The 17,815-nt window shown below is 41.5% G+C and overlaps 1 protein-coding gene across 2 annotated transcripts in view; it reads right to left on the reverse strand.

The window, feature by feature from the left end:
- Positions 1 to 17,815, reverse strand: part of LOC119723807 (DNA-directed RNA polymerase II subunit RPB1-like) — a 32,119-nt gene that overhangs the window by 10,893 nt on the left and 3,411 nt on the right. The window contains exons 2-18 of one of the 2 annotated variants that reach the window (XM_038194678.1): positions 13,144 to 13,413; positions 12,263 to 12,442; positions 11,423 to 11,704; positions 10,382 to 10,543; positions 9,691 to 9,911; positions 8,988 to 9,120; positions 8,160 to 8,284; positions 7,187 to 7,397; positions 6,483 to 6,692; positions 5,886 to 6,066; positions 5,082 to 5,239; positions 4,504 to 4,632; positions 3,800 to 4,022; positions 2,988 to 3,198; positions 2,068 to 2,212; positions 1,462 to 1,567; positions 397 to 602 (exon numbers count right to left, since the gene is read on the reverse strand). In XM_038194678.1, coding sequence (XP_038050606.1) covers positions 397 to 602; positions 1,462 to 1,567; positions 2,068 to 2,212; positions 2,988 to 3,198; positions 3,800 to 4,022; positions 4,504 to 4,632; positions 5,082 to 5,239; positions 5,886 to 6,066; positions 6,483 to 6,692; positions 7,187 to 7,397; positions 8,160 to 8,284; positions 8,988 to 9,120; positions 9,691 to 9,911; positions 10,382 to 10,543; positions 11,423 to 11,704; positions 12,263 to 12,442; positions 13,144 to 13,413 — 3,153 coding nt within the window. The remainder of the gene's footprint in view (positions 1 to 396; positions 603 to 1,461; positions 1,568 to 2,067; positions 2,213 to 2,987; positions 3,199 to 3,799; positions 4,023 to 4,503; positions 4,633 to 5,081; positions 5,240 to 5,885; positions 6,067 to 6,482; positions 6,693 to 7,186; positions 7,398 to 8,159; positions 8,285 to 8,987; positions 9,121 to 9,690; positions 9,912 to 10,381; positions 10,544 to 11,422; positions 11,705 to 12,262; positions 12,443 to 13,143; positions 13,414 to 17,815) is intronic. The other variant, XM_038194679.1, reaches the window with a different exon arrangement.

Here is a 17,815-nt window from a genome sequence, read left to right on the forward strand (position 1 = left end):
TAAGGAAAACTATGTTGTAATGCAGACATTTTGTTCCACCTTTCAATCCCAATGGCCACTAAAACTAAAAACTTTGTGACCCATTATTCTCCAATTCAGGCTTAAATTGCTTAAGTTTTGTATATTATTGACATACCATTTCCTACTTGTGTTTTGGTGCTCCAACCTGATCTGAAGTACAATAGTGTGTGCAGGAATCTCTGGATGATCAGTATTGCAAAATTTGCATTGCTTGTATTGTATGATGTAACCAGTGATAACATCTGACCAAGTCAAGTGAGTTGCATTTACACTGCAAACAAAGCAAGCCACTTGCCCCCCCTCCCTCCCCCCCCCTCCCCCCCCCCCACCCCCCAAATCAACCCTCTTTTCCAAAAGCCCATACCCTGTACTCACCAGTGCCTGATTGAATCGGGTCTCAATCTCACCCAGCAGCCAATCAAAGGACTCACTGGTCATGTGGTGCTCGTCGATGACACGACGGGAACAGAGCGTGGAGCGCAGCAGCATGTTGAAGAGCAAGGTGGCATTCTCTTGGGCCTGCTTGCTGATGCGATCCTCCCCCTTTACCACCACTAAATTCTTAGATAGCTCACGAACGCCTGCCAAGCGAAATAACCACAAAAACACACTGAAGATTCAACCTCAATCCAACCAAACAATAGTTTACATGCGTGTGTTGTTCTTCTATGAGACCCAGGTGGAGATGAGGGGACACTGTGCCTTCCTAGCTACAATAAAGAAATCAACTATGTATGTGGAGCATAAATGTGACTAAATCAATATATCTCAGGTCTATGCAATAAAAAGAAAATGAAGAACATCTTAACCCTAACCCCCATTTTTGTTAGAAAATTCCCCAAAATTTTGAACACCAAATAGAAAAGCAAAGGCAAATGTCTTTTCTCTAACAATCAATGCACCTCATTTGCAAATGCAATAAAATGTGACAAAGAGTTATCAATTCACTTTTCTTTTATTTGACCTCTTAAATTTTTTCAACAAAACCAATGTATAGACATTCTTTCCATACTTCATCAGGGCTATAATTTTGTGATTGACTTTTGAAAACCATTTGGCTAAGTTTAATAGAGCCATCAGAAGCTGCACAACTGTCTTTTCATTCCCTCTTTGCTCCGCCATAAGCATGCAGAGCCTCGATCTGGCAACTTTACACAATGAATAACCGGTTCAGTGATTCCCGGGTACACACGGGTATCACTGAACCCCACCACGGGAATCACTGAACCGGCTATTCATTGTGTAAAGTTGCCCGAACAAGGCTCTGCATGCTTATGGCAGAAGCGTGAAAAGAGCGAATTTATTACGGTCTTTATTATTTAGCATACAAAGGGTTTGCTTTGAAGTACACTTTCATTTCAAAACTTTGTTTATTCTTTTTTGCATTTTATTTAGCAGATGTGTCTTTAGAGACAAAAAATCAAGAGAATTTGTTTTCACCTTTTACAATTTTCAGTGGATGCAGGTCTGTGGTGTGCCTGGTATTAATGTGGAAGATCTTCTGTGCATTCCAGATCATGCGCTCCAAGTTGCATGGCAACACAACCTAAATGCAGCAGAAAAATATAAAATAACAATAATCAATCAGGTTAGTTTTTCATTTTTTCCCTTCCTTATATCCGGAAATTTGGTCTTCATATCTTATTCTTTTTAATGTTGCAACCAACTGACAAGTAGAGTGACTTGGATGTTTTGTTTCAGCAGCCAGACAGAGAGCTAAATGCAGGCAATGGTGGGATCAAACAAACTGGTCTTTGGGAAAAATATCTTTAAATAACAAAAATGTAGTCCAAAACGTCCAGCATACAGCCTTTTCCAGATTTGACCTTTGACTTCTGGAATAATTCCAAATTCACCTCCACCCACATCCTCTTCCCTATCCCATGACTGATTGATCTATCATGGTTTCCTGCTATTACCAAAAATGCTGTCTGAAGGGTATCAAATTCCTTGTTGGCTGGCCCACTATAAAGGGAGTCAATTCCTTTAGACAGTGGAGACATGATTCCTGGTCCTTGTCTGCAACAAGCCTAGCCTCCAACGTACCTTAGACTCTCCCATGGGCAGAATCTTCCTCAACACCTCCCGATCCTCCTTCAGCTGCTCATACTCTCTCTCAATTTCCAGATGAACTTGGGCATTTGCAACTACATCCTTGACAATGTCTTCAGTCAAGGTACGGCGCAATGCTCTGCAAAAACACACACATGCACACACAGACTTGTTTCACATACGTAGTGTGGACTTTCCTTTCTTTTCGTGTAGTTAAGGAACACCAGTGGAAAAACTCATTTTTCTCAAACTGTGAAAACTCTTACAACCCAATTTTTTTTCAATGATTCCCTTTAGTGTTTCTCTTCATTCTGCTACAGATAAACCTAACCCAAAATGCCTCTAAACCTGTTTTCCAGAAATGGGGAAACACTGTGTGGACGTGGGCAAGTCCACACTTCGTCGCTGCTACCTACATTATGTGGACGTCTTTTGTTCGGAAGTCCACACTGCGTATGTAAGACAAGCTCAACAACACTTGAATAATGTATGCATTTAAAAAGTAAAGAGCTATTAAAACATTCATTATACAAATAACCCTTGAATCACTGTGTAAATGAATCGCTTACTGTAACTGAATCAAAACATTGGGAAGGTGTCAATCAGATACTTTGCTGCACTTCCATACATCTGGCTTATTCATGACAACTCAGATTTGTAAGAAAAACAAGGAAATAGAGTGATCAATGAAAATCACTGCTTGCTAAAAGACTACTACACAATTGGATTACTGAGCATCAGTAGGGCTACATGTATTTAAATACAATGATCATGTCATTGAATAAGAAAAGAAATAAATCCGACATCACATTTACAGAACAAAAGCCGATAGGCGTCCAGTAGATACATGTGCACAATAGGCAAACTAAGTGACAGGTACGAATGTGTGTATGGTGTATTTTTGCAAAACCCACCTTTCGTTGGTACAGTCGAACCTGAAGCGTTTCTCAAAGGCCTTATGGGAGGGCTTGAGGGTGGGAAGGTTCTGGAACTCTACTTTGGTACCATCCAGCCCATCCTCACCATAACGTAGCTGCACCAGGTGGTCATTGCTATTACGTAGTGTGCCGTCATAGCGCACCATGACACTCTCCATGGCCTTAATCAGCCGACGCTGGATGTAACCTGTTGTTGGGAGGTGGGAGTGGAATGGAAGTGGATATGACAAGGGTTTGATGGCAGGAGGTGGGTAGTGGGCCACCAAGTGCTTGCCTCATTGAAGCCAGATTGAAACAAGTTAAATCACCTTCTCTCCCTTGTTTACATGCAATACCACATGCACAATAATGCATTTGGAACTCTCATTAGTACAGCTGGACATCACTGTTAATAAACATTATGGGCACCACAGATTACTTACTGGAACTTAATGCAACTTTCAGTTGAACATCCCAGAAAACTTTTGTAGACAACTTTTTGGAGCCAAATGGAATGTTCACTAGTCACATGTTTGGTATGGTTGTGTTTGTTATAACTGTGTTCTTATGTAAAAGACAATGACATTAAGAAACTTAAAAGGTAGACAGCCCACATGTAAAAATTGCGTGATTCCTTGTTGCCTTGTTGGGTGTTGCTCAGATTGCATTTGTATAGGGAACATGCTGTTTTCTTCAGCGCCCCTGAGGACTCAAAGCGAGCTAGGTGTATCATCACAGCAACCAAAACCTCCAAAGCCAAAAAACCTACAAGTGTCAAAGAAGAATATAAATGACTAAAATCTACTGACCAGTTTCTGCAGTCTTGACAGCTGTGTCAATCAGACCCTCTCTCCCACCCATGGCATGGAAGAACATCTCAGAGGGGGTCAGCCCAGCAAGGTAAGAATTCTCTACAAAGCCTCTGCTCTCGGGGCCATAGTCATCCTTGATGAAGTGGGGGAGTGTGCGGTGACGGAAACCAAAGGGGATACGCTTGCCTTCTACATTCTGCTGGCCTACACAGGCAATAACCTGCAGGGACAGGGTAAGGAGAACATGCAACAAAACATCAGCTATGAAAGCTTTGAGCAGACCTGAAATGGATGGAATCTTTACATTCACGTTGAATTTGTGACAGCTAGTGCTGTGAGTTTGGTAAAGGGCTGGGGAAATAGTGTCACAACGTGGCTGACTCATGTTCAGTATATGGGGCCATTAAGAGGTCACAGAGATGGGACCCAGAGGGTTTTGAGGAAGGTTCACAAGGTCATGAAAGGGCTATCAAAGTCATGACAGGCCCAAGAAGGTCATGAGGGATCATGAGGTCACGAAGAAGGGGGTATGGAGTTGAAGAAGGGGGTATGGAGTTGAAGAAGGGGGGTATGGAGTTGTAGTGGGGGATATGGAAATGGCGAGTCAAAATGGAGAGGGATGGAAGGTCACAGAAAGATCACGGAAAGGGGTTATGAGGACTCAGAAAGGCATCATGAGGTCATAGGGGTTCCAACTTTACCTGGGAGATGTTGATCTTGGAACCTTTGGAGCCAGCTACCACCATGCACTTGAAGTTGTTGAATTCAGACAAGCTCTTCTGGGCACTACCACCGGTCTTGTCACGGGCATTGTTCAGGATACGGTTCACCTTGGGCACAAAACATAGAGAGCACATGATAACCAAGTCTTGGTCAACATAATTAAGCCAACATTAGGTGGATTCATAAGAGAACCATTATTCACATCCATAGCCAACAAGAGGCAGAGACTCCAGTTGTTAACCCTTGCTCTTGGGGTGTAATATTTGGCCAGTCAGCTGGGTATGCTGGATGATACCAGTGCAGTAGAGAGGACTCATTTGCATTCCTTGCACCATGGCTGTTCATCCCTGTAGTAATGTCTTTGCAATAAGCACAAGACATTCTCTTTTATTGAATATCAAAGTGATTCAGAGGGTCTAATAGAGCACGACTGAAAGACGATCTGAAACAATCTAGTGCTTGGTTCATCAGTGCCTGGATGGATACTAATAAACTGTGAAGAAACTGCATCTGTAACTTGTCCACTCAGGAGAATCAAATATCTCTTTCCCATTACCTGATTCTCGAAAGTCTGTCTGAGTGTGTTGCCCGGTGTGGGCTCCAACTCATCATTGTGGGCCTTCTCAATGACATCTATGACTTCCTGTTTGGCTTTGCGGATCGTGTTCTGGATGTCATCATAGGTCTGTGCATCGGCAATACAGTCACCAATACCTTGAAAGCAAAAATGGCCCGCCATCTAAGAAATCACTCAATGTCCATCAACTACTATCAATAATTCACTAAACCGCCCGGTTTTAAACAATTAAGGCTGCCCTATGGGTATTTCTCTACATGTGAAAAAAAATGACAAATCCACAAATGTAGTTTTGCTGGAACAGCGGACGTCACGAATGTCTGAGGCGATTCTGAAATTACCTCCACACCTCCACCCCAATCTAAAGTAATTCACAACTTTCAGTGACATTTGTGAACAAAACAAAATCAACTTAATTTAAATGGCCATTTGGGAAATGGCCTGATTGACCACATCTTCAACAAGAAACATTGTGGTTTATTTATACAAGGTTTGAAGTTTGAAACAATCATGAAAAAACATGTTCAGTGATTCAGTCTGTTTTAACATCATGCACAATGAATTAACAGAGATGCCATTCAAACAGATATATTACTTAGCTTGTCACACTAGTGCACTGTAGTGAGTAATAACGTAAGACAACAACTGATGACCTGTCTGGCACATTAACTGTATCCATTTAATGTGAACATAGCTGATACTCCACCTCAACTACATTACAATCATTGTCCACACACGATGTCCACACCTCAGAGTCAACATGAACACTGTGAATATACTCACCGATACTGTGGCCTTCCAGAAGTAGCCAGTTGTTGACCACTGTCTGGATGTTGCCATAGAAGTCTCGGGTGACTTCATGACCCCGCTCCATGAAGATCACGTGACCCAGCGATCCCCCAGACGCACCGATGGTCTTCTTACAAACAATGCCTGAGATGAGCTCCCCATTGATGATCAGCACCTGTGGTGGGAAAAAGAAAACACATTGAATTTCAATTTAAGTTAAGAGTCTGCAGTTAGAAACAAATCTTTTAAAATATCTTATAGCCAGGTATCAACACTTCACTCCAGCTCAAAAAATGTCTAAATCCACTGACCATTATTACTAGATTATGTCATATGGGTAACCGTCATTTCAAATATACCCATATGGGAATGCATATGGGAACGCAAAGTGTTCTCAATCTATTCTCAGTAGAAACAGCTTAACATTCCCAATTACAGCAGGTGGTAAAGCTTGTAACAACCACCCTATCCAGTGGTGCTGGTGATGTTGTTTATTTGGTGATCAGTTCCATCATTGCACAAACAGAGCTAATATAGGTGGTATTCCAAATGAAATGTTGCCTGCATTCTGAGTTGAGAGATATCCCTTACCTTAGTGTCTCCAGGAGAGATCCATTTGTAAGGACCCCGGTCCTCCTCATCTGGGTGAGTGCTGTGAGCCTTGATCAGGTTGATGTTGGAAGGGATGATTAGCGACATCATCTGCTTGCCTGTCCACATGGGGCGGGGCTTGATGATGGCCGGTTGGGGGATGTGGCCGTCCCAGTTGGGCAACCACATCAGAAGGTTCATCAGCTCCTCCTAATAAAGAAAATATTCAGAGAACAGTGTCCATGCAAAGTCTTAATGTAGTCAATCACAAGTCAACCACAAGTCATCAAGTCTAGTGACTAGCTATTTAATTGACCTGTGGAAAAAAGGCTTCTTCATCTACTGTGGTCTGGTTATGACTGATTTGTGACTGACTCGATTGCAGCTCATGTTCCTTTCTTTGCTCAATAATGCTTTAGTGCTGTGGAATAAGGGAACATCCATTATACAATCACCTTCACATTTTTCCTACACGTGCTTCAGCCCTCAGAAAAAAATTGGAGTGGCAATGAATGCCATAGAAAGATCAGCGTTACAATCAGCAAACAGTTTTACATCATTGGGCTGCTGCACGTCCTGAGAGTGCATCTCTGCTAAATTAATATGGTTCCTCACGGTTTAACAAAAACCATCATTTTCTACTACTTTGCAAATACAGAAGCAGGAACAAATGAAATGAAGGAAATCACACCCTTCCTCCTCACCTTTTGTAGGAACACATCACGCTTGGTAAACTTCCTGACAGCTGTCAAGGAATCCTGCACAATACCCATGACAGGTCGGTTTGACTGCGGGGTTACCATCTGGCGGGGTACCATCATGATCTCAGTCACTTCAGCCCGCGTCTCCATGGACTGGGGCACATGCAGGTTCATTTCGTCACCGTCAAAGTCGGCATTGTAAGGAGTTGTGACACTGAGGGAGGGAAAAAATACATGCATAAATGTTGCAACATGTATTCACAAAATTGTGTGCTTGGGTCATGCAATCCACTCTCATTGGCTTTATAAGCTAACATCGATTTATCAAAGTATGCGTTATCATTGCAAGTATTTATCATTGCAAGTATTGGTACATAAAATGTTGACGATATTTACTACATTATGTCCAGTGAGCCGTTTTACAGCGACTGTTCAATCAGGAAATGACATCATATCATGGGTACCATGGTCTATTTCATTCTCTCTAGCAAATCTTTGTGCATGTGTTGCTCAGATTGCATTTGTATAGGGAACATGCTGTTTTCTTCAGCGCCCCTGAGGACTCAAAGCGAGCTAGGTGTATCATCACAGCAACACAAACCTCACCAAAGGCCATATTTACTAACCTTAATTTTACACATCTAGTTTTGATTTATTTTTTAAAAACATTTTAGTGCCATTTTTCGTTGTTTCACTTTTTCCCCCTATCTAACGGCCTCTTTTTAACTGACAACAAAGCAGTGCTGTAGTCGAGTCATCATAAGTCCATTCACAAGTCCTTTCATAAGTCCAGTCACAAGTAACGGGATGAACAATGACAGCTCCACAAAATTTACAAATGTTCGACATTAGCAGTTCAAATGTTTCCTCGACAACAATATTCACATTCTTACAACTGTTCATGAATTTGTTACTGTTATGTCTGAGGTTAGAATTTTAGACTTATTAAAATCTGAGCAACATTAAGTCTAAATACCTGAGGTTAAGACGAAACGTGGACCAGTGGAGAATTTTGACCCGGTGACCCATCATGGACATTTTGTGGAGAGTCGGCTGGCGGTTAAAGATGACCACGTCATCATCCCGAAGATGTCGCTCAACCTTAGAAAGGACAATTAATAAATACAATTTTTAACCAAATTTAGTTCAAGAATGATTCCATTCTTGTTGGCATTTAGAGCCAATCATTTTGCACTCATTTAGGATCACTGCTTTGCATCCATTTCAAAATGATGCTAAAAAAGGGGAAATACCAAAGTTTTTTATGGCGATGAAAAAAAGGTTGAAATTGAAATATGGTCTCTCAAGCAAAAGACATGTCAAGAAGTGTCAATTTCTACTCTCCGTTTTAATTAAATATAAGAGAATTAGTGAAGAAAACTAAGAGCACCCTCTATACAATGACAACAAATCTTTGCAACTTGCATTACGGATGATATTCTCATTCTGAAGAAATCTATCCTGGTCAAAATGAGTTATTATATTAAACCCCAACACTAACGAGTGTGTTATAAGGAAATACATCATTACAATTCTTTGAAACAATCAATCTGTGACAATCACATCTCATCAGCATCTCATCATGAACGGGAAATCTTAATGCCAATGCCTTTTGAATCCATACCAATCACAGAAAGTTCAAAGTGTATGTTTTATTATGCAGGAACTCGTGCATGAAAAATAGCACCCTCTACGTACAATTGAAGTGACTTCATTTTGCAGAACCAAGCAGACACATTGGTCTTCACTGGAGATTGAGAGGAACATATCAACTTAAATTAAAGAGAAGTTGTGGGATTTATACCTTGTAGCCACACTGCAAGTGCAAGTCACTTGTCTTTGGGTGGAATCTCAGGTCTACACGCTCACCGTTGTCTCGGATGATGTATTTAGCCCCTGGGTACTGGTTGTGACCCAATCGCACCAGCTCTTGGAGCCTGCAACACAACAAAACAATTGTTTCATTGACATTCTAATTGGCAATACCAGTCAACGACAAAAGCGAAGGAAAAAACTGCCCATGACCGACTCTTATTCATTACCACATTTGAACGTTTTATTCTTAAATCTCCTAAATACTAAACAAAAATTATCTTGGCTTGATTATTTAAAGGGAAAACCTGTGTCCTGCAGAACCCCAAAGTGTAATGTCTGTAATACAAAATGTGGAAATCGCCTGCAAAGCGGGCAACAGGTGGCAAAACTGCCTCCCCAGCGTAGCAGGCAAGGTGAAGCCTCTTTCCATATAAATAGGAAAGTATCATGCCTGACTTGACAGACTTTACGTTCCAATTTTACTGATATAAAAAAACCCCAACTGTGTTACTGCACAGCATCGGAATTCAATCAGAATCATAAGGAGTCAGCATAATTCCTCATCAAACAAGAGTTACGATTCATATACAAGTGTGGGTAATTGAAATAAAAAACTAAAAAACGACCACTAAAAAAACTTCTCCTTCAAAGTTGTATTCAATAATTTCAACAAATATTGTGCTAAAGCTTACTTGTCAATGTTGAAGGGTGTGACGATCTCTGGGTAGGTCAGATTCTGAGCAATAGTCCTGGGCACTCCAACTTGGTCGATGGACAGATTAGGATCTGGGGTGATCACAGCACGGGCTGAGAAGTCTACACGCTTACCCATCAGGTTGCCACGAATACGACCCTCTTTGCTTTTCAGTCGCTGCTTGACTGATTTGAGGGGCCGCCCGGACTTCTGCATGGCCTATTTTATCGAAAACAAAAAATTAAAGTCAAATTTCTCTTAACAATGAGAAGCTCAATAGCTGGCATAACACCACAAAAAAAAATTGACTGAAGCAGGATTTTACCTGCGGATCACTAATATCCATACAGGCAAAGAAGCAACTGAGCTTTTAGCACTTTGTCGGTTGTCTCTCAAAAGTGTCAATACCTATGTTTAAGAGGTGCATATCACAAGCAACCTGTATATATTATGCCATGTGGCCTGGGATAATACTTAAAAGCACAACGCTGCATTTAACTGACTTACCCAGTGAACCAAGGTCAGATTCACACTGTGAGTCATTTATTTTTCAAAATGCTGATTATAAGGCAATTGCAAATGTATGGTTCCAGTTCTGAAGAATCCAGTCTTAACAATAACCTCTCAGAACAAAAATGGGAGAGACAAGGATTGCCAAGGAGTGATCTTGTTAGAATCAGCAAACGTACCCTAGGCAATCCTGGTAGCTCATTGTCAGAGAGTGTAGCCACATGGAACTGTAGCATCCTTGTGTCTTCAGCTATGATATGGGCAGCAGCACCATTCTGTTCATTCTTCTGGAGTTGATTGTTGGCCTTGATGATGTCCGCCAACTTGTGTGTCAGATCGTCCTGATATTTTTAAGAGGGAGGGGTAAAAACAGAACAATGAATGTTGCTTTGAACTGTCAATTGACAGCAGAATCATGCCAAAAGTATGTGAACATTTACATAAATCTTTTTTGATGGTCTGACATGTATGTATGAAAAGACTGATAAGACAGAAACAGTATCAAATTTTGATTAACCCTTACCCTACTAGACCCTCCAACGCATGCCAATATGTGCCTCAAGAAAATCTCCTATGTTTTTTGCATGGCCCTCCAATATCTGCCATGTCATTTCAAGGGTAACTGGACAGGCACTCCAATACATGCCACAGAGAACAATGAGAGTCCTCTGATAACAAAGTGAGTGCCCCCAGCTGGTCAGTATCAGGCACCCTCCAGGGCCTCCAACTCCTGCCAATTGGAGCCTTCACTGTCAAGATAGTTTATCTGCCAAAAAACTGCAGCTGGAGGGCATTGGCATAACCAACTGACATGCAGTAAACTACCCTCAGAGAGTAAGGGTTAATGTGCAAAATTGTGTGAACTTCTGCAATAATACTGGTTTATGTTGTATAGCGATTTTAGTTGTAAAGAATTATAAACTCAAAATGCTGTTTATTGGCTGAGAATCCTCCTAAATCTACCTAATTCTAGTACTGCGCAAGGACCCCCATGGTACATCCTTTTGTTTGTGGTATCACACTGAAGGACAATAGTAAATTAATAGTTGGGTACTATCTTCCTTTCTCCAAGTTCAGCTGGTGGATTTTGAATGGTATGGGAGGCTTGCTGTATAAAACAAAAACTGCATACCAGGGAAAAGTCCACCATTTAAGTTATTTTCTTTTTTTTGCCACTACGGGGATCCCTGATAAAACCAATAAGAACTGTTTGCATGTACCTGATTTCTAGCTGAGCCAAACATGACTACAGCCGGCCTGACACAGAGCGGTGGGACAGGCATGACTGTGATGATTATCCAGTCTGGCCGGGTGAACTTGGGGTCCATCCCAAGGATCAAGCTCTCCTCATCTGAGATGCGCTTGAAGATCTCATGGACACGTTCAGCTGTCAAGGCAATCTTGCGCTCCTGCGTGTCCTCATTGACATGCTTCCACTCTGCTGTCAGGTCCAGTCCAGCCCGGCGGATCTGGGGCTGGTACCTTCCACAGCCACCATGACCCTAGGCAAGAAATTACAATTGGGGGGACAAATACCATGAAAATGCTCTACAACAATAATACTGGTTATTTGTATTAAGAGCCCTACCTGATTTCAATAGGTCATACCATTGCTAATGTTGCTTGTATCAAGACTTTGTGGCCACATCACTAGTTACATGGCACATAGAAGTTTATGGCATCTGATTTGTATCACTTGATGAACTACATGTAAAACTGCCAAACTATAGGATATGAATAGCTTAGTTAGCAAGGCTCCAATATGGTAAGGCTTCAGAGCATTGCAGGTTCAAGTCATTTCTTTAATCAAACCATATGTATTCAATAATTTTATTCAATACTAAGAATGAACAAATACCCTACAGTTGGTTTGGGATGTATTTTCAGACTTATATTCACAAGGCCCTGTTGTCCCTTTGGGACTTCAGAAGGATCTTACATTATTTTCAAAGAAATCTGCCACCTGGTTGTTGAGCACGTTGGATTTTATGAGTCTGACGGTGGCAAGGCATGTATGGGTGATATAAATGTTGATATGTTATTTGCATTGGGGTTTGTACCTGATTTCTAGGTTCTGGTGCTTCCCCCTCTCGTTTGGCTAAGTCGGCATTGAAAGTCTGGTCCATCTCCTCTCCGCCCTCACAGATCTTCTTGGTCCGGCAAACATCGTAGATGTGGGCTAGGCGCTTGCGAGGGAAACCCTTGGACTTACTCAGGATCTCTTTGACTTTGGGGTGGTTCTGGAAATCATGCAGTAGTGAAAAAAGCTCCATTTTGAACTGAGGTAGAACACAGAATCCCACACCTCCTACATTTTTCCAATTCACCAGCATTGACTTTCTCTTCATGCCAGTCCTCAATGTGTAGTGCATATTTTGACACTTTTTTGGGAGGAGGGGGGTATTTACATTGGACAAACCATTCTCATAAAATGTCAAATTTTCAAAAACGGTTGTTCGTTTTCCAGGAAAATATATATGCACAGAAATCAATGTCAATTCTCAAATCAACATGTGATATACGGTAAGCACTGATAATTACCAAGGCTTTGTCTATTTGTATTAAAATTCTGTCTCTTTAATACGAATGTTGTTACATGCACACTAAATTTCAATTAAATATGTCACAACATACATGTAGTATGACCTACATGTATGTCTATTCAATGCCATTTCTAAGCAAAGAAACTTGCTCAGCATGAGACAGGAAATATTTACTGTGCAAAAACAGGTTATAAGCCAAAATGTAATGCAATTCATGCAGCTTATGACATGTGCTTATGACAGGTGGTCAGCACGTCATTCATTTGCTGGGCAGTTTTTCCTACTCAGCAACTCCATGATATCTTTCCATGCAGTTGTTAGCAGTATTTTGCATATTCTCCCCTGTGGTATATTCTCCCCTGTGTGTACACAGAGGGCCCCCTCCTCTTGTTTCTCACCTGGTCCACCAACATTTTGGAACAGAAGAAGCAAACGCAGCGCAGGATCTTGACAGTCTTCGTCAGGAAGCCTGGGTGGAATACAGGCTTGGCAAGCTCAATGTGGGCAAAGTGGCCTGGGCAGTCCACCTGGTTGCAGGCGCAGGTCTGACAGCGAGAGGCGCGGTCCACGCAACCCTGACGAGGGTCCATCAGACCACCCAGCTTGGGCTTGCCACCTTCCATGACCTCAGCATACTTGATGCCACCCTCTACCACCGACATGCGACGCTGAAAGTGGAGAGTGAATTCTGTGTAACAATCTTTAGGTCTACAATTCAGACTATTCTGAGCAACTTATGAATGAATCTATACTGAACAAAATTCTTTAAAACTGAACAATCCTTGTTGCATTGCTCCATCATTATCAGGGTTCTCCCCACACACATATGTATCTCTGCCCACTACGTAAGAATTTCTGATTGACTTTCAGATCCTCATAGTCATATGGTGGTCATGCTATTTAGCTTCAACATTTGTCAACAAACATGATCAGTATCAACAAGATCAAAATGCACTCTTCAACTTCAAAAAAGTTATCGTCATTATTCAATAGACTCTTACAGGTCATATGAATGTAAGTTAGGCCAAACAAAAAAAATGGTGTGTTTGCGGTAACGGCCTGAAAAAAATCCAGGTAGGTAGGTAGGAAAATAATTTTATTTCGTAGGGTTTTTTTTTTCATTTCAGTTCTGCATGCCCATGCGTGTTCTTTCGCAAAAAAATTGTATAAAACCACTATTCAAGCATTGAAGATATTCAATCGATACATTTCAATCCAAATTAATTTGTATCGTCGGCCAGGGTTCTCCCCAGGATTTTTTCAAACATGTGGGGAAGATTTGCTGTGATTCAACAACCCGAAAATGTTTGAACTTTAGAAGCTCTCTGGTGCATTTTAGAGCAAATCTGGGGGTCTTTATCTTAAGATTTGTCCTTGAAATTCAGAGGAGATCTTGTAGGTCACTAATATTTTTGTAATTAAAGAAAAAAAATCAAAATTGTTAACTTAGAAAAAATTAACATTTCACAACCTGTGTTTCATTGCTTCCTAACTAGAAAAGTATGATTTACATTAACATGTAAGTTTCAAATTAAGAAATTAACCCTAACTCCCTAGGCCTTTTTGCTAGGATGTAGCCTCAATCCTGCAAAATCCTCCAATTGGCCCCATGGAAAAATAGCATATAGCCTCAATCCTGCAAATTCCTCCGTTATTTCTTGAATATGGTCCATGGAGGGGTGACCACTGCCTGAATCCTGCAAAATCCTCCGGCTATGACTGTCAATAGGCTGAGGCAGAGGCAGTGACATCCTGGAGCAGTACGGAGGTTGTCAAGTATAATCAAGGACTAAATTTATGCACGGATGAGCATAAACAACACAAGGTCCGGCCCAAGACCTTGACACAGTGTGTACTCCGAAATCAGCAACGCACTTTTGCCATGTAACCTCAATCCTGCAAATTCCTCCAATTTGCAAAAAGGATTTTGGAGGATTCAGGGCGGTTAGGGTTAAGGTGGAGAAAAAAACAACTTTTGCTTCCGATTACATGCCTTTCAAAATAGCGTCAGTAGGTCGGAAAATTATTTCGCCAATTTTCTTGGGGTGCTGATTAATGGAGCATCATTCGTACTAAAGAGCAAGGAATCATGTTTATTTTGTGCCTGGATTATTTTCATTTGCGCCACGAACGTTATCAAGACTGGCTATCAAACGTGATTAAAACTTGCCTCACCTAAATAAAAATATATTTGAGGTCGGTGATTCCACTTCATGCTTAACATACATCACGGCCGCTGGCACCGCCAACATTCCGCCTGGCTGGCCGAACATCGCGCCGAACTCACGGCCCACGTGGCCGAAAATCTTGCACTACTGCAGAAACACGCTACGATGTTTCGCCACAAGTTCGAGCTTTGCAATCTCGTCATTTTAATGGAAAACACATCCACAGAAAGTAAAGATCACGTTCTGTGAATTAATTCGCAGAAATTCTCTTTCTCCAGCGATGTTTATTTGGTAATATTTTTACGATCCAACTTCGGCCCACTACATCATCATGCTGTATGCATGATACGAAGTATGGACCGGAGAGAGGCAGTAGTCACTGGTTCCGGTCCTTCATCATAGCATTGATTCCGTTAGCTGGCGAAGGGAACAAGTGTACCATGCTGTATGTTAGCTGGGTGCTGCTGGTGGTCGACAGAACACGTCATCGTGTGCATTTTGATCACACATGCATCAGAAAAACAGGATTTTGGTCAAGATTTTGCATGTCAAGATGAAATAATGGCGTATGTAACGATCAAATTGTGCATTTTAATGGCGTGTATAATAATTATATTGTGCGTATCAGGGGCTAAAAAATGTGACCGCCATTTTTTTGTCGGCGTATCGGGCCGGCCGCAATTCCAGCGTATCAGGCCGATACGCAGTACGCACGTTTGTACGTGGGGAGCTAGAACCATGCTGTCCGTCGGCCAGCCAGGCGTACCCCGATGCGTTTGTGCAAAAATAATCGTACTTCGTAGTTTGAGAATTCAAGTTTTGAGATCGTCGCGATTTTCGCACGTTTAATACAGTTTTGAGATCGTCGCGATTTTCGCACGTTTAACACAGGTATGTTTGTGTCAAATCATGGTCAGATTCAAGTGTGGAAAATGTTTTTTGTTCGTGGCAAATAATTAAAAGTACTTGAAATGTTTGAAATTTGTCAATTATCAACCTTCAAAATGGCAATAAAAAGTTTGAGGTCGGCAATTTGGCCGAAAAAATTCCAGGTCGGTCGGGTTACCGTAAACACACAATTTTTTTTGTTTGGCCTTAAGGGAATTGACATTCACAATCCCACATAAACATGCGTAGTGCGAACACACAAACGTTTACAAATTGCATTCTTCCTTCAGTATCTGATCTATTAGTGGCTATCGTTGCGGCAGCCGTAAAAATGATTTTAAACTGCTACATGTATGCCTATCGTTACGGTGCTGCAAAACCCATTGCGAATCTATATTACATAAACCTATCCCTCCAACCAGAACCCTACATGTTTGACTACCGTGCCAGGGATAGGGATTCGAAACAACTACCACGCTGTTTTTTGGGTTTTTTTACTCCTAGGATTTTGGTCTGTCGTAGTCATACTAGTGCCCCACTAGGAACGCAATCTCAATTTTAGAATTCTCAGCGTTCACCACAAAAGTTGCCAAAATCATGCAAAACACTTGACCTCTGAAAATACCTCTGAAAGCACCTACTAGCTCCACATGTAAAAGACGATGTAATGGGGCTTCAATGATACTCAAGATTATTTTTGGGGTTACAAATCCATGAAATTCAACTAGTATAGCACAGATATCATACAGCGATCATTCAATAACGTTGATGGCTGTGATCTACCAACGCATTGTCTATGGACGTACATACAAACATGTACGCTAAGCGCAGTGATACGGCCATGACCTGCTGTCGATAAAGAATCGGGCATGCACCAATGACTGTTTCATGACAAGGTGCGGTACAAGAGTACGCCTGCCCGCACAACGACTTGACAGCACGAGCGGTCTCTTGCCGCTATCATGATCAATGAAAAAAAATCCCCCCACAAAATTAATTATTAAGCAATATATTCGTTGTTTAAGTTCCTGTTCAATTGGCCATGATCTATGCAACATGATCCAGCCCCGTCCAATTAGAGTGTACAGCATATGGCCACTGTCCATTCGTCATGCGTGCATGCCAAGGTACATGATATTGATATACAGTGGTGCAGTGATTGACTTGTCATGAAACAGTCGTTGGTGCATCCCCCTGATCTGCACATGGAGTTTGTTTATTAACAGCTGGTCACAGTCGTGTCCCTGTGCTTTGCATGTTTGCATGTACATGTACATGTACGTCCATAGACAATGTGTTAGACCACAGCAATCAACGTTTCGCTGTATGATGTCTGTGCTACACATTGGCACTTTACTAGTTATATTTCACGGATTTGCAACCCCAAAAATAATCAGGAGTAGGCCTATCAATGAAGCCCATTACTTCATCTTTGACAAATGGAGAAGAGTAGATGCTTTCAAAGGTATTTTTGTCAAGTATTTTGCGTGATTTTTGGCAACTTTTGTGGTGAACACTGAGAATTCTAAAACTGAGATTGTGTTCTATTCCTAGTGGGGCGCAAGTACTACGACAGAGTTAATAAATCCCAAACGTCAGAAAAGGAGTTCTACTTGTAAGTTCTAGTGCCCCACTTAGTGGGTCTAGGTTAGGCCTAGAATTCATCTTCTTCTTCGTAATCCGTGGCATTGCCTTAACGGGATTTTTTTATTTTGAAAGGGAAATAAAGTCAGACATGTCAGAAAGATTCCCATATCTGGCCATCACTTTTTACCCTGTGCACAAACCGTACGAGACTGGTTAGTCCCATAAATGTGACGGAAATACTGGACTACCTCCGTATTAACGTCACACATCCCACATGTGGTCTGTGCACGGACAGTCCGTTGCTAGGGGAGCCGGAAATCAATTTGAAATTGCAAATATTTTGTCACTTTACACTCACACAATGCCATCTACAACTGCTTAATAGCAGCAAAACGTTAAATTCTGCACCTTCATAGGTCTGGTTATC

Source organism: Patiria miniata, unplaced genomic scaffold (genome assembly GCF_015706575.1).
Source record: "Patiria miniata isolate m_02_andy unplaced genomic scaffold, ASM1570657v1 HiC_scaffold_17, whole genome shotgun sequence".
Lineage (NCBI taxonomy): Eukaryota > Metazoa > Echinodermata > Asteroidea > Valvatida > Asterinidae > Patiria > Patiria miniata.